We start from the raw sequence: 17,231 nt of genomic DNA, 5'->3' as shown, positions 1-17,231 counted from the left end.
ACTGTGATCCCCGTCCGCTATTAGATTACTGCGACGTGCCACCGACACCTGTGAGTGCGTACGTTGCAGTAAGTGCTCCTAATTCCCAAAATATTGATGCAACAAAAAAATCAATTATCTTTTCAGTGTCAATTTGCTCATTCACTTACTGTGCCTAAATATTTTACGGATGTTAAGACTGTTGAAGTGAGTTTATGTGAAAAATATGCAATGACCACTTATATTTTTCATGCTTCTATGATGATGTCAGCTGTTGCAGGTTTGCGAAGTTGTTTGGCTCCTCAGAGCTACTCACACCCATTTAGTAACAGCAAAATGTCCAAAATATGAAAGGTTATACTTTGTTTGCCCCTCCCTGAAGCCCTGAATGTTTCACTTTAAGAAAATTCTTTCATGGGTAACTGGATTTACACTGTTAAACCCTTAAACCATCAGCCATCATCATCATAACTGAGAGGAAGTGGCATGTAAAATATTCTGGATTTATGTACTACTGGCCATTTGGTTCAATAATACTCCTGCTTTCATATGTAGATGTTCTTTTTTAGTGGGTTTTTCCATCCAAAAACCCTGAAAACCTGGGCTGCTGGTGGACATCTTACCCATCTTAAGCCTTAGCTGAAACATTACCTTAATATTTCATTGAACTTTACCTAACCTCCAGTGCCAACAGTGGAATTAACCCTCTGTATTTCCACAGTCATGCCCTGGCCCTTTCATCTGGAGCCAGTGATAACACTGGCTAAATTAAAGCACCAAAAGGAAAGCGCTAAGAGTTACACTCCCTGTAGGCAGCCCCTGATCCAGGAGACGTGGAAGAAGAAAACACCGGGCCTGATTAATCAGGGCCACTTTAGGAGCATGTGTTATGGAGGAAGTCTTCACTAAATGAAATACGGACTTGTGCGCATACGGGCCGGAGAAGGAGGATGAAGGAATGTGGGCAAAGAACAGTGATGTGAGCGAAGAACAGTGTTTCCCGCAGAGAGGAGGATGAAATTTATAACAATTTAGGAAGGGTTCATGTTGAAGTCCAAGCATAGTCAAAGTAGCTGTAAGGAGACAAAGAGATTCATAGCATCTAAATTGTGAAGCTCCTACCTTCTTTACAAAAATTATGAGTATCATTTATTTGGTTAAATTTAGCCGGTCTTCACAAATATTCTCTTCAGAAAGAAAATGAAAACTGTTGAGTGTAGTGGAGAGGTTATCGCAGTACAGAGGGAGTCGTCTTTCTGAAACCAGAAAAACTCACTTTCCCCAATTCTTTAATCAGAATCATCCATTGTAAACATCCCCAACTGATGCCATCTAATCATTTTGCGCATAGGTCTACTCTGCACTCGAATTGAATTACATTCCCCACCTCAGTGAGCTCATGTAACGATCAAAAGGTCATATATTTGGGTTTGGAGCTACATTTGAAGACAGCCAGCCAGACAACATGCCGAAGGGTTGGAATCTAATCCCGATCTGTGTCGGAGAGACCAAGTGGGCCACATCAAAACCATATCCCTCTGACAGTACACAGATCCCGTCCTTTGCGGTCATGTCTTTGACTCAGGGTGGCAGTAGGATTGGGAAAATTCTGCATGCTATCAGCGTACAGTAAGAACCATTTATACTGGTTTAAATCCTCTACAAGGGTCTGAAGATTCACAATCCATGCCTGAATCAGAATCACCAGTTTATTTTTTCACTGGATTTAATACTTTGCTCTTTATTTCATCTTTATTCTTTGAAACTGTAGGAAACAATAGATTTTTAAAGTGAATGAAGCTGAGTTTAAAATATCCTGTCAGGATCTACACGTAAAAATCTATTAGAGCCATGGACAACATTTTGAGATGCACATGCAAAGAGATACAGAAATAAAAACTACTCAAATATTCACAGAAACACACATTATGAGCCGGTGAAATGAAAGGTTCGCCCTCTCCCCACGTTTTGTCCTCCTCTGTTGACGTGGCGGACAAGATTTAAGAGCATATGGTGCTCTGGGAATCAATTTCGAAAAAACCCACTCATTGAAAATGTTTTTAAAAATCGACTTCGTAGCCTGCGGGCTTGTATTTTTTTACAGATTTTATTGTTGCTGTTCCCTAGTGTCCTGTAGAGTTTCCAGCTCCACATTTTCCCACTGAACACAGACCACATTTGGCCTCCGCTGGTGGACGCTCAGAGTCTGTTTCTCTGGCAGATAGTTGGGATTCCTCTGCTTGTACATCCTTCGCCTCAGGCAGCGGTTACCTCTCCCCCAGACTCATAGCCATTCAGGGCTCCCCTCCAGTATGAAGGATGATACTACCAATATGCCATTTGGTAAAGTTTTTTGGTCCAAAGCAGCTGTGTAACTACAAATGTAAAGTTAACAATCATGATAGCTGTCTCAAAATGTATTCACATTGTAATGCCAGACCAGTGTGCATCATTTATAACAGTGGATTAAATGCATCAAATTCACCTAATCATTGTAGTCAGATTAGTCGAGTTAGTCCAGAGGACAAAATAGACAATGTACTGAATCCTTTGTCTTTAGTTCTAACCTTCACTAATAGAGAAACTTAATGTCTTATTCCTGAGCCCTCACAGACCCTGTCTCTCCTATCTGAGTGAAAATTCACCTCTGCATCTGAAATTTCAGCTTCTTTCTTAGATTTTAGTGTCTCTTGGAGCCCTTCATTGTTTTTTTTTTTTTAATATACTGCTGTTTACACAAACTGTAGGACTCACCAAGTTGTTTGAAGTCACCGCAGAGCCCAGTCGTTCAAATGCTGTGCTATTATGTAGCAGCAATAGCATTGTTATTTAAAAAGACTAAAGAAATGTGAATATGTCAGGTGAAAAGTGCTTAATATATTATGATTTTAAATATGTTAGGAAGCTTTTTTTCACCTAAATTAAATCAAATTAAATCAGATACAAATGCCATGGTGTTGTTCAGTGCTGCTGCTAATATGATACTGATATCAGGGTTTTATTGTCTGTTTTTTTAAATTAATGTATTGGTGATGAACCACATATCATTCTTTGCTGAAAAATGTATTTTCCATTTAAAAAGGCTGTTTGTACTAAAATACTTTTTGTTGATATTATAGTAACTAAAATGATAAATGTAATTTAAAGGTGGCCTTAAGGACCACTGATGTTTAATCCAGTTTGCTCTCCTTTTCAGGTCCACGCTGCAGAAAGCAGTGCCTGGCCTGAGGGCCATCGATGACCAGGAGACAGACTCTTCTCTATCGCCCCCTGCTGGCCAACAGGTCAACGTGGCCCCAGGCAGCTTCCTAGCGTTCTGTCAGGCTCAGCTTCAGCAGACTTGTGATTTACAGCAGCAGCACAGCAGGGAGCTCAGGTAAGAGACAGATGACTGACTGCATATGGAGATGTGCTGTCATCACGCTGTTTTCTAGTGTGGATGAATGGAGGTCTCATTAGTCATCAGGGAAAGTGGTTGGACTGCTGTCTGACCCCAAAATTTAATGCAAATCTTTTCTAGAGCTGTCATGGACCCATCGTGAAAAATAAATCTGTGATTGGAGATGCTTACTGTTAACTCAGGTAGCATTAATATCATGATAATTTTTTCTAGTACTGACACCAGGGATCAGCTGGGGAAGGTTTGGTCAGTCAGTGCTGTGTGTTTGATTGATAGTACTTATAAGGAAAACTGAAACAGAAAATTAATGAAACATGCAGACCAGAAGTGAAAAGCAAAAGGGAGTATAACACACACAAAAGAAAAGCGAACTCCAAAGGCAAAACAGAGTAAAATTGAACAGGATAAGACAATATAAATGCCTGCAGGCCTGTTTACAAGAGGTCATATTACATGTTTTATCTTGTGTTGATCAGCCTGTCAGACAGACAGACGTGAAGCAGGCAGGAATGTTAGCTATCCCCTTGTTATGTCTGATACATAGGGCGTAGTGAGCCTAAAGACAACGTACATCTATTTTCACAAGTCCTTCGATGTCACCGGCCTCTGCACACGTTGACGCTGCTTGGCCAGACGGACCACCAGCACTTAAAGCAGTGGTCAGCTTTCTGCTTATCTTCATGACCCCTCCAAATTACACAGCACAAAAGATGAAACGTGGCTGCGGCCAACTGTGCGGGTCACACCGAGGACTCCTATGGCTTGGGGGGTAGCGTGGCGCTCCCTTTGCTTCACCCCTCACTGTGTGCCCTCTACCCCCCTGGCCTCTGGACAATGAGCCATTCTGGGGGCTTTGCAAGGACCAACACAGCCATTTAACCCCTGGCCTGACCTTGTGTCTGAGTGGGGTTTAGTAGGAGGTGAGAAGAGTGCCACACGTCAGTCCACTGGTGACTGTAAGGTGGGAAACCATGGGGTTTATCAGAATATGGTTTCACAACTTTTCTCTACAGGGTGTAGAGTGGAGGCTCAATGCTCTCTTCCTTACAAAATGCCTCTGTTTTACACTGTTTTTAAACAAATACTATTTAAAATGTAGAATTTCCATGCTCATAAACAAAATCCATGAAAAGTGAAGTTGTTTTTGTGGAAAAAAACCTCTTCTTGTTTCATGTTTTATGTCCTCCTTGCATACATCCTTTGCAGTGTACCAGCCTCTTCGAGAGAAGCTGGAGGATTAATGCAGTAGAACAGAAGGAATCTTTAATGTTCTCTTCAGGCAGTTGGCTTTACTGTCAATATTCAACAAGATACTGCTATACATGCATACACAAAATACACCCCAGAGCCTGAATATTGCCCTGAGTAATGCTAGTTAATGAAAACATTTTCACTTTTTCTGGGTGTTTGTCATAAGAAAACAATACTCACATGTCTGTACATACATTGAAAAAGCCATTGGATGTTGAAATTGTTTCTCCTGATCTCATCCTATCATGATTACAATGTGAGAGGTAGTGACCACAGTCATTGTTCTGTGTAAAGATACATTTCGAAGTTCAAATGAAACTGATATGTGGCTTCAGCAGTCCGAGATAGACAAATCATGTGAGTTTCTTCCAAAGTTAGTCTTTTTTAGGACAGAATTCCCCGTGTGTAATATCCCACAGCTCAGCAAGGAAACACTGTCCAGGAAAACATATAGAGGGAATTTCTCACCAAGAAGATCACTGCTATGGAAGATAACCACTTGATTTGTCTAAGTTGGACTGCGGAAGCCTCATATTAACATTGGCTGAACTTCAGAATGCACAGAATGTGGATTTTGTCCTCTATATCTTACATCATGTTAAGGAAAGATGTCTTCATGGCCAGTGTGGACATGAGCAACAAACACAGCCACTTTTAACTTTTCCAGGATTTTTAGGGGCAAGTGAATATAGTGTTAAGACAGTTTCTACATCATATTAATGCACACATCACCACTTTTTTATTCGTCTTGGTGAGCTGGCGTCTCTCCTGAGGTTGAGGTTAACTGTATCTGTATAGCCACCGCCTGCTCATCTGCAGTCAAAAAAACACACTAAATTCAATATAGTTTGGTACAGGCTTTGTGTTGTGCTTTGCTGGTCTCCAGTTTCTTACTGCTGTCCACCAGTTATAGCTGCAAGTACCCAGTTTGGCTTTTGGTATCCACACTCAAGGTTACAGCCGGATGCAGGGTAGTGAGGCTCAGTATGTGTCTTGTCCTTATTTTGTCCCTGTCAAGAACATTTTACATGTCAGCCCTGACTGTGTAAAACTATTTGTTCATTCTGCTGTCTTATATCAGCGGTATACATGTTAATGGTGACCCTGGAGTGAACCAGCAGGTACGGGGGGCGGGGGTCAGTGGGGTCACAATCCTTTTGGACCTCCCGACTCCTCTCTCTCTTGTCCCACTGAGAACGAAGAGCTAGGTCTTTGTAGAGAAGAAGCTGTACTACCTAAGGCTACTGGCCCTCCAGACTGGCTGGGTACTGAAGTGTCTCTGCCCCCTCAGGGCTGAAGACGTGGGGGGGGTGGGGGGGCAGAGCCAAGCATTGTTAATAGATTCATTAAGTGTCCATTGAGGTGGCTTTGTAGTCAGTTTATCCCCTCAATGAAAGAGACATTATACGGCATTAGTGCACACAGAGCAAATCTCTCCCTCTCACACACACACACATACACACACGCACACACACACACACTCTCTTTCCCTCTCTGTCCTTCATCTCATGTCAGATGAACTGGTCAAAAATAAGAACTAAATGTCAGCTAAATATGAGATTTGGTTGATTTACTTTTGGATTTTTCAGAGTTACAGCAGAATGGATTGGATTACTCAAGAAATTAAATGGGCTGAATTAAGCCTCTCTTAAAATGTTTCTCAATATTCTGTAAACTAAATTACTCTAAACCTCATGTGATTCACAGACATTTATGTGCTTCAGTTTTATTTGTTTGAATGATTGAATTTCCCCACAGTTATTTCTTTTTTAAATAAATGTTTACTTAGAGTCCGGTAATCATAGATACTGATATGTTCCCCTGCATGGTTTCTTGATTATAGCTTTGAATTTCTTTAAAAAAAATGGAGATGTGTTTTAGAAGCAAACCATTTTTCTTACTTGTCATGCTGTAGGTAGTCTGATTAAATCTGAACTGTACAGAATCCCTCTCATTAAGGTTGTTAATAGGCTGTTATACATATCCAATAATCCACAGCTCAGAGGTGATTTATTAATATTTTTGCTCATCCTAATGAATTTGCCAGTGTCAAATCAATCACAGCGCTGCAGAAATCAGCTAAAATCTTATTAAAACTAACATCCTGACATTGAATAGAAGCTTTTAAACTGAAGAGCTTCTAGTTAGAACATTTAATCAGGCTTTATTCAGACCTCATGAATCGCTGCATAGGTCGGCTGAGTCGCTCAGTTTTTTTTACATGAGAACTGGAGATTAAACTGCCATTTTCTGAAACGTGTGTGTGACTGGGCGTTTGTCACAGGATCGTCACTGACCTACCTTACATTCTAAAAAGAGTGAGCGTCCATGCCTAAAACAGTGTGCTTTTGTTTGCGTATGTTCGCAGTAAAGCATCAGGTTCCCTGGATGCTGTGAAGACCTCCTGCCGACACTTCGCTGAGGCTCTACAGCTGGCTGCAGACCAGAGATTTGCCCATGAATATGGTGACACCACTGTGGCTGACAAACACAGGGCTGCAGGGCAAGCAATACCTGAGGAAACACTTGACATGGACAGTACCACTGCGTGCACTGAAGGCCCAAAAATGGAGTCCACTGGAAAGGTTCCATCAGTTATTCCAAACAGTGACAGCAATGGATGCAGTTCCTGGACTTTTGGTGAGAAGTCAGCTGCAGAGAGACGGCATGGAGTGTTAGACACTGTTGCAGCAGGTCCAAAGACAGGGCCAACAGTTAGCAAAGCTAACTCTGGCAGTGTCCACTCCTTGGCATCAAAGAGAAAATCAATTTCCTCCAATCACCTGGCACCTGTGTCCAACCATCAAGACCTGGACGTCAAAAAGTAATTCACCAATGTTTTGCTCTTGTGTGCTCTTTTTTTATATCATTCTTTTTATAGCAGCTCAGAATTTTATTAGTTTCTGTTGCAGAGCATTTGTCATCATTGGAGCCTCCTTCATGTGATTTACAGCTGAAGATGTTGAACATCTTATTCATTTTAACACGCAGCTTCATCATTAACGCTGCACTATCTTTGGGAGGACAATTTATCTTTAATATGAAGGGTGGCTGTAGACAGGCTTAAACTCTCCAGAGTCATGCTCTCCAGATGTCTGCTCAGAAATAAATCCATGATTTAAAAGACAAAGGTGCCATGACATCATGTATATCCCTCACTTTGTGTGTGTGTATTTGTCTTTGTGTGTGTGTCCTTTCTGGAGCAGCGCGGCAGCAGTCGTGATTCAGCAGCTGTGGAGGAAATACAGACAGAAATGTGGGAACATCAGCAGCTCTTCCACAGCTGAGAAGGTAGGAGGAAGACGAGGAGATGGAAGGAAGCCAGAGTCAGGACCGTCCTATATTAACGGGAGCGTTGTTGGCCGAGATTATGCAGCAACTGTCATCCAGGTAAAACTGGAGGAATTTTCTTCGACATTTTTTGTTTGACCTACTGTGCAGGAGGTTAAGTCCAATGAGTAGAGCCTTTAATTAAGGGATAACAATTTTCAGACTGCGTGTGTTGCCTTTGTTACATACAAAGCATACCCCCGTAGCTTACATGGAATGGTTTGTCATTTGCTTTTTTTTGCGACATCCTCCACCAACTAGTTTCCCTTTGAAAGGACGCTGTTATGTTGTCCGTGAGGCAGCAAATGAACAGCTTCCTTGTGTATAGTACAGCAGCTAAATCAGAAAACAACTATGCACTCAGAATATGTAAACCAAGTGATCAATACAATATACCTACAGGGAATGAGAGGCCGCAGACTGACGACTTCTTTCTGTATCTGTAGTCACTCGTGTGTGTGAACGCACAGTTTGATTGGTTTCAGAGATACGGATTTAGAGCATTTTCCCTCCCCCCACACCGCAGGAACAGGTTCTGCCAGATCGTTGTCCTGAACTTGTACAGCACTGGAGACAATGGTCTGGCTAAGTGTGACTGGAACATCAGACCTGAGTTTAATCAATCAGCCTAATTGATTTACTGCTAATAATCATGTGTTAGTTAATTCAGTCCCACCATCAGATCACTATGTCCATGAATGCACTGAAAATCTAAGGACTTCTGCATTGGAGCAGCAAATAACAAGTATTTTCAAAATCAAATAATTGGTCAATTTTTGATTCATTGATTAGTCAGTGAGTGTATAAAAACTCAGAAAATACTAAAAAAAAGCACCAGACGATTGCATAAAACCTGTCAATGTGCCTGCTTGTTTCAAAACCTTCAACATTTTGCAGCCTAGTTTATAGACAAGAGACTGCTTGTTAATCTCTCAGTTTGTAATTATGGACTGCTACAACTAGAGCTGTGGTCACTTTTACATAGTGGATATCTGAAAAATGAACATTTTCAACCTTGAGCATCAATCTTCAGGCCTCACACGTGCTATGGAGGCTAATCCTCTGCATATAGGTGTAAACTGCTGTTCTGAAAAACATGCTACTCAACACTTCTCCCAAATCCCTTTTCAGCACAAAAAGTGTTTGATGGGTCCTTTAGGGCTCTCTAAGGTTGGATGTGGGGGTGGTGGTCTGGTAGAACAGTGTGTGTGTGTGTGTGTGTGTTGGGGGTACAGGGTGATTAATCAGATTCCAAAGAAGTGCGGTAGTAAGAGTTCTAGGATTCCTGCTCGGCCAAACTTGAAGTGAAGTGTGCCCCCCCCCAACCCATTGGGAATTGGAGGATTTAGAGGCACACTGGTGCTCCATTTGTCTCGGAACAGCCCGGAGTCACACAGAGTTCAGACACCAGAACGCTCAGCAATTAAAAGAGAGATTAACATGTTTTATCTCTCTAATGGGATAACACACAATATTTACGTTTGCCTCGCGATTCATGAGTGTTTTCTACTGTACCATTTCTTCTTTGGGCACCTCCAGGCATTTTGGAGGGGCTTCAGTCTGAGGAGGAGGTTCGCAGCTGCTCTGGCTGCTGTCACATGCCCCGACAGCGAAGAGGACGACACCTTTGAGGAGGTGGACGTGGACGAATTTGTCTTCGATGAGGTATGCACACAAGTTCATGTGTTCTTCACTTTCATGGTTCAGTAATTCCCCAACGCTCGCCCTGTCAGACCCACAAACCTGCACAGTGCAAAAATTCATAAATGCATACCCATACTTTCCCAACATTACACAATAAAGCACAAGCACTGATCTGTGCGTACACCCACACACACACACATCTAATCACATCACATTACAAATACAATAGTATGATTTTATGTATCATTTACTGTATTATGTGTTTGGTCCTGAAGACACTTTCCTTTCTTGTTCCTCACCTGTTGCTGTCCAGAAATATGCATCTGAAAAATATTTTTATTTTCAAAAAGGTGACGCTGGAGAAACAATGGACATTGTCGCTTTCTGAGGACTCACCTCCCAGATGTTCCACTGTGTCAGAGCAGCCACTGTCTCTGAAGGTAAAGCAACTGTCCCGGGACATTCTGTAATATTCTTAATACCTTGTGGACTACTGTGAAAGTGGCGAGTGGATTTTGGGAATTAGCCCCTGTGTGAAGAGTTATTTTCTTGCCTTGTCCCTTTCTCATCTCGGTTATCGTCCCCTCCAGGATTTGTCTCACTCTCCCTGATTGATCTTTAAATTTACTCTCTTAAAAAACAAGATTATTTCCCGGAGAGCTGAAGGCGGCTCTGCGCTAGCAGATGTCATTTTTCACACTGGCGGACTGTCGTCCTGTTTTTTTTCCTGCATTTACCTCTCGTTGGATCTTTTCTTTGGAGCGTGCTCAGCGCTGTACATCATGGTAGTCGGTTTAGGCCGGCTGACGTGGTGCAGCTGCTGTTGTGCTGCCTCAATGTGTTGACACTGAAGTACACATCAAAGGCGAGGATGAACAATTTAGCGCTTACACAAAGAGAAAATGGGATCTGGAGAGTAATTAAGCTGTTAGTTTGACTTACATATGAGCATTCCTTGAGAGTGAAAACCTGCTCCGGTTCAACGTGTCAGCCAAATACCTCAAAAGAAAACATGCACTTGACTTAAATTTGACTGGACATTATTGTATACATTATATTTCATTTCCCAGTCTATTCTGATGACTGTCTGTTGTCGAGACAGAGCCCAAACTCGATTTTCCCATTTAGGGCACACCTCAAATGAGGATTCAGTTTTCACTCAGGCAGTTGTAAAGCTTCCTAAGTTAAAATTAAAAATCCAAAGTTGTGAGTCAATTGTAAATTACACTTTTGGAGCGATTATAAAGACTGCTGTACATAATTTTGTCTAAAAAGCAAGCTATTAAAAATCTACTCAAATGAAGTGATAAGAGCTGCAAATTATTAATGACACTGATTCGTGTATGTATTTCAGCCTCCTGAGCCCTTTCCTGAACCCTCCCAGTACGTACCTCCACCACCGCATGTGTGGAGGTCAAAGCAGGCCTGGGTGGATGGAGAACAGGTGGCCTCTACTGGGCAGAGAGTTTCCCTAGCTAGCTCCCACAGGTAGGACAACCCACAGCCTAATTACTCATTTACTTGTAGCGACTCAAGCTGTTGGTCTTCATTCACTTAATTTTTGTTTCATGCTGTTGGTAAACAACATATGTAGTTATATTTGTTTACATTACAATATTGCCTTGTGAGTTAGAGTCGCACACACAGCAGAAACCCGCAAGTGATCGGAAAAACATGTTCCGGTGCCACAATAAAAGCATCAGCATGCTTCAACTGAAGGACTTGTTGGATGTCTAACAGGAGGCTGCATCCAACAATTTTTGTAGCTTTTAGAGACTGAAAATCTGACAACAGGTCAGCTTCATTACACGATAAGCTAAGTGTTCAACGCGTATTTGAGCGTGGCCATAAACACTCAAACACATCATACAATACAGTAGCCAAAGTCATTGGCATCCTAACTGAGTTCCTGATATTCTCACTTCATGATCATACTCAGCCAACATTGTGACATTCATAAACATTGAACCCAAAGCAAATGACTGAGAATGACATTAGATTCAAGATTAGATATTGTCATTCTTCAATGTAATTTTGTGCTGTGGACAATGAAAAATAGCACAATTTTGTCCACATTTCGATCTCAGGTAATGCAGCCTTTAAGCAAAACACTAAAACCGGTCTGCTGATTGGCCGACAGTTCATATAAAAAGAAGGTTTATGTCCTGATCTCTTCTGATGGAAAAACTGCTTTTGCTATTTCTGCTATTGTGACAATAATATATACGCTACATATGATGGTTTATTAATATGAGAGTATGCTATACATAGTACAATATTTATGATTTCAGAAGCAAATGTCCTGCCTCGGTCTCAGCGGTCAGTGGTCTCTCCGAAAGATCAGAAAGGATTCAGGAAGAATGGTAAATCATAATGTTATCATACAAAGCGTTTATCCCCATCTCTGTGTGTGTTTTGTTGTGTTGTGGGATTTTCTGTGAGACACTTTCGTCCTTGTTGTCTCTAAGGGGCTTCACTCACCGCCACACGGCTCTTCTAATGCTCAAGAGAGCCCAGAAGATGACGTCAAAGAAGCAACAGCAGAAGAAAAATCAGGGTAAATGTAGAATAGAATAGGTTGAAATATATATTTGAGCTTTGTATTAATTATATGCGCTGTTTTTCTAGTGTATGTGCTTATGTGTGTAATATTTCAGGTTAAACAAGGTTGCACAATGCAGAAAAATGAAGATTATGAAGGCCGATATGGTCAGAAGCTCTCATGGTTTCCTTCTCGAATGTCACTCACAGCAGAGAAGGAACTTAGAGAAGATAAATCCACTTTCTGAAAGGGAAAAAATCTCCTCTGATTTTTGCCTCTTTTCATTCTTGTCTTTGTTCCTTCAACCGTGCGTCAGCAGCGGCAAACCTTTCAACCTCGTGTATGTTAACGAGCCATAACAGACAGCAGAAGCCAGGGCCTGTCGCCTCATATTGGACCTTATTTGAGAACCTGCAAAGGAAATAACGATTGCCAAGAAACCTCTCGACAAGTCATCCCGTGATGATTTTCATTACGATTCATTGTAGTGGTTGAGTGCGGCTGCAGCGAAAGGTGACCTCACCTCTGCTCTGCTCCAAGAAACAGTAGTCCTGCCATGGTTATCATGTCACGGTCATGTACAGTAGAGGGAGGCTGCTCTTTGATCAGAATGGTGCATGATTCCAATAGCAGGCCTCTTGTCTTCTTGCTCCACTGACACACAGGTTTATATCTGCACTAACTCCTGATGGCATCTGCCTCAGTGGAACCAGAACTCTGTTCTAATATTTTCCGAATGTTAGGTTCTGGTTTTCTGCTTCTGGTTTTAGGTCTGCCTTGTCCTTCTCTGACCCGCTTACTTACTCTTACTCTTCCTAGATCCCTCCGTCCACCTTGCTTTGTTCAGAAACTGCAGTTACCAGCTGGGTCCAGTGGAAGCACGGAAAAGGCAAGCCCAACACAACAGAAATGCAATAAAAGGTAGGACTTACTCCACATTTGGTAGGCTAGTAGTTACACCTGTGAAAATGACTTGGTCTGACATGAACGTTATTCTTCTTTGAGACTTTATTTGTATTTTTTTGGATAGTAGAATAATCCTCAAAATAGTTCTCCGGTTGACTGTTGTGTAAAGGAGTTTGATAATCTTAGGTGGGCAAATGTCTCCCTCCATCTTTTTCTGCTGTGGCCCCCTGCCCTGCCCTGAGGTGGAGAGATGATTTGGCATGGTGACGTCCACAGCCAGACTTAAAAGGGAGGGAAGAGCTGGAGGGAGGGCAGGAGGGAGGACGGGGGAAGTCGGCTTTTATCATGAGGGCCTGTCTCCATCTTTCCTCTGCACCCCACCCCCACCCCCACCCACTGAGGTCAAGGCCTCACATCCAGAGAGCACGACACTCGCGGTCATCCAGCAGTCAGAGGGACGCTGTAACAACAGTGTTTGCCAACAGGCACTGGCCTCTATTTGGTCCAAGTCCAATGTTGCCATAAGCATGAAATACCCCTTAATTAGCTGTGGAGAAGTACAATATGTTTGCTTGTCATTTCATGTTACAGTTTAAAAAAAAAGGACAAATTGTACCTTCAACTTTGGGATGTTTTTTGTTCCACTATCTCTGTTGGGTGGATCGCTTTAGTAATTTGTTTGTAGAATAGTTGTGAAGCAGTCCCCTTGTTTCCCTTAAATCTGATTCATTCCTGTGTAGCCAAGAAGCAGGAAAAAACTTATTTCAATGTTTTCAAAGATTGTGAAGATTTTTTTTTGTCATCAGCCAGTTAATTGGCAAACTTACACAATGATGGACAAACTATCTTCAGCATTTGGTTGATGGCAGTTGATTTTTTCCCATTAATGAGTTTTTGGCCAATCATTTATTTGTAACTTGAAAAAATGACACTGAGACTGGACTCGTGTCTGAGCACAATATAGCCATGGATAAGCTCTCAGCCAACTGGCAGTGGAGGACTGGCTCCATCCAAATGACCTATTGAATTACAACAATATTTCCAGTTCTGTTTCTTTCCAGTATCCTTATCTCTGCTCTCCACCCTTGTCTTGATAATTCATCAAACAGGACTGGTGTTCTTGTGCAATGGAGTGAAGCAGCTACATCAGCTGATAAAGTAATGGGGGTCAGTGGTTAGGACATCACCCTTCCCTCTCTTTCTCACTCTTGTCATGTCCTCATTCAGTTTTTTGATCAGACTGAGAGAGATCCTGTAAAATGTGCAACCTTAACCAGCTCGGTCGTGGAGGAGACGACTCCTGCTGCCTTTTTACAGGGTAACTGTGTGGCCGTGGCGACGCTGGCGTCAGAGGTGGTGTGTGTCGGGAACTGGCTCATGGTGCTGTGATCCCGGGTCTCTGTAAACGGGCCAAAGCCTCTTGCTCCCCTGGTCCTGACCTGTGGAAGGCTCCCCCTCCTCCGGATCCATCCGCAGTGCCCGGGGCCTAGCCAGCCCAGCCCGGCCCAGCCAGCGCTCCCCGACAGGGGCTAACGTTTCAGGCTTTGAGTCAAGCCCCTTCTGGAGGTGATTAGCCCCAAACCCATGACAGATTCTTTCCAAGATATCCGACGCGGCGTGTTTATTTTATCCGGGCTCTTTGTGTGGATGTGCTGGACATGAGTAAGCCACTTGAAATGGGTATCGGCTTACATACTCAGAGAGGGAGATAGAGAGGGAGAGAATGGAGCAGAGCCACAAGACATTTTCTTTTAAAGGCAAAAAATGTCGAAATACAGTTTACTTTTTTAGATGGTTTGTATCGTCAAGTGTCTGTGTGCTGCACATGTTGAAGATGTTGTATGCCTCCAAGCGTTTCTCTTTGTTTCTCCTCTTACTTTCCACCGCCTTCCACTCAGCCCCCCCCCCCCCCCCCCCCCCCCTCCCGACTCACACACTCTTCCAAGCTCCTTCTTCCATCCAGACTGAGAGCCAACCCCACCAAACATCCGTCCTCATGTCAGAGGGACATGAGGGTATATATTTTTTATTTCAGGCTGGAACCCCTACCTCCTGAGCACTTAACTCGATTTCACACTTCAAGTCATCTACAAAGTCCAACTGAAACGCAATCATCTTGTTTATCATCCATCATCCAAACTAACTTAATGTCAGGCTATTTACCACCATTCATATGCATTCAATTTCTCCCCCGTAATCTCAGAGCTTCTATTTATGTCAGGCAGTGGAGCTCTCTCTTCATTGTATATGTTTGAGATGCACTGGCACTCACAGAGACAGACACCAACCTAAAAACACTAAGTTAGGATCCTCAAATTTCAGAGACGCTCTGATCTTCTTCCACCTTGCAAAAGCCATGAAAACAGGATTCTTTAAACGGTTTTCTTGATACTACACAAACAAGGTAAGGGGTTAGCTTTAGCTTAGCTAACTTTATGTCTTAAGGAGCGAATTTCAAGTCTGTCAGCGTAAAGTGTAAAATGTCACGTTCTGTATGGAGGTCTACTACAAGTCTTCACAAGCAACTAGGAAGCCACGTCTCTAAATGATAACCATTAACATGGCACATCCTTTCAAAGCTGTGTTAGCAGAGCTTTTACAGTGTTGAAGTTCACTAAAATGCCCTCATCTAATGATTAAAGGATAATTTTAGGTCATATTTGGGGTTTTGTTTTGATAGATTAAACCAATTGAGAGCTGAACCAAACTTATTTGGAAGAGTAAACGAAAAGATTGCAGTAAATGCATCAAATGGAGATCTTATTGGACTGTTTTTAGAGTAATCTATAGAAAAGCCATTCAACAGCAGAATTTGACAATCACACGTATGTTAGTAATTGGCCAGGTGTGCAGAAGTGTGAAAGCAGGCAGGGTCTATATTTCTCCCTGGTTTCTTTCTTCACACAACTCCTCTTTCAGTTTTTGTTTGAGTGCAACACTAAAGACTTTTAAGGAGATGACATCCACTCCACTCCAGTGCTGTGCACCATTCTTACCTTTTGCGCAGTGTATCAGTTCTCACCGCTTTTCTCATCCCTTCGATGTGTTTAGAGGACATGGAGCACAAGTTTGCTTCATGCACACGGAGACATTTAAATGTATCTGTTGTAAAGATCTCTTACAGGCAGACTTTCTGGTCCAGCTTACTTGCTGATTCATCATGCTCTCTGTAGTTGTGTGTGTAGTTTTACTGTGCGATGCAGACTTATTGCCAACATTACAAGTGGTTTACAGTCTGATTGCCTGACTGCTTGTGTTTCTTGGCCTGTCCTGGTCCCGAACTGTTTGGGATGCTGACTCACAACAACAGCAGGTCATCAAGCCATTGATAGTACCATTTAATTTCTTATGAGGGTCTGCATTGGTCAGGATCCATCGTCTGACCTTGTGTTCTTTAGAGCCTCCTACCCTCCAAACTCATCAAGAAACAAAGTGCCAGCATCGTGTCTCCTGCAGGCCAAAGTCTCCTCCCTCCTCCTTCCAGACTCTCTGAATTTAAGTCAGAGTCCTCCACTCCTCAGTAGAGAAGAGATCACTTAATGTGCTTTAGAGCCCCTCTTAACAGGCGTGACTCCTACAGGCCCCCTCCTGATGTCCTGGAGGAATAGTGGAGGGGGATTCAGGAGGTTGGAGGGGGTCGAGGGGGGGGTTAGTGGAGGGTTCAGAGGGGAAAAGGGACAGGAAAGTCTCTCCATGCCACTGGAGTGCAACATAAATGGGAACTTTTCTCATGGTACACTCTGTGTTTCATGTGCTACACTGTGCAGTTGCCTTAAGGGAATTCAGATGTACTGTCAGTCCTCTTAGCAATATTTGATCCATAAATATTGGATCCAATGACATGACTGACATATATGAAAACTGTGAACAGACAGTATAGAACCCTTGTTGGGATCCTACAGTGCTATAACAAGTACAGTACATGAACAAGTTGCTGCTTAAAAACACTTTAGGGTTTGAGGGTTTTTTCTGGACTGCCGGTGCTCTGTCTCTCTCTCTCTGTATTTTCAGCTTTGGGAAGTGCCAGTAGCCCTTTCCTGGCCTTTGCCGCCCCAGGGGGAAGCATCTATCACTTGACATTTTTAGTGGGGCTTCTCAATTAACCCATGAAAACTGTAAAGCTTTTTTTTTCTCCTTTTTACAGCTCAGCAAAAGCAAGTAAATGGCTTAAATAAATGC

The 17,231-nt window shown here is 42.6% G+C and overlaps 1 protein-coding gene across 1 annotated transcript in view; it reads left to right on the top strand.

The window, feature by feature from the left end:
* Positions 1 to 17,231, top strand: part of lrriq1 (leucine-rich repeats and IQ motif containing 1) — a 33,066-nt gene that overhangs the window by 9,845 nt on the left and 5,990 nt on the right. Inside the window, exons 14-22 of the mRNA XM_041939593.1 lie at positions 3,176 to 3,355; positions 6,999 to 7,454; positions 7,837 to 8,020; positions 9,500 to 9,625; positions 9,955 to 10,044; positions 10,959 to 11,092; positions 11,896 to 11,967; positions 12,073 to 12,161; positions 12,966 to 13,067. Coding sequence (XP_041795527.1) covers positions 3,176 to 3,355; positions 6,999 to 7,454; positions 7,837 to 8,020; positions 9,500 to 9,625; positions 9,955 to 10,044; positions 10,959 to 11,092; positions 11,896 to 11,967; positions 12,073 to 12,161; positions 12,966 to 13,067 — 1,433 coding nt within the window. The remainder of the gene's footprint in view (positions 1 to 3,175; positions 3,356 to 6,998; positions 7,455 to 7,836; positions 8,021 to 9,499; positions 9,626 to 9,954; positions 10,045 to 10,958; positions 11,093 to 11,895; positions 11,968 to 12,072; positions 12,162 to 12,965; positions 13,068 to 17,231) is intronic.

The sequence above is a fragment of the Chelmon rostratus genome, chromosome 6 (assembly GCF_017976325.1).
Source record: "Chelmon rostratus isolate fCheRos1 chromosome 6, fCheRos1.pri, whole genome shotgun sequence".
In the NCBI taxonomy this organism is placed as follows: Eukaryota; Metazoa; Chordata; class Actinopteri; order Chaetodontiformes; family Chaetodontidae; genus Chelmon; species Chelmon rostratus.
The sequence above is the reverse complement of the archived record's forward strand: the minus strand, read 5'-3'. Positions and strand labels throughout refer to the sequence as shown.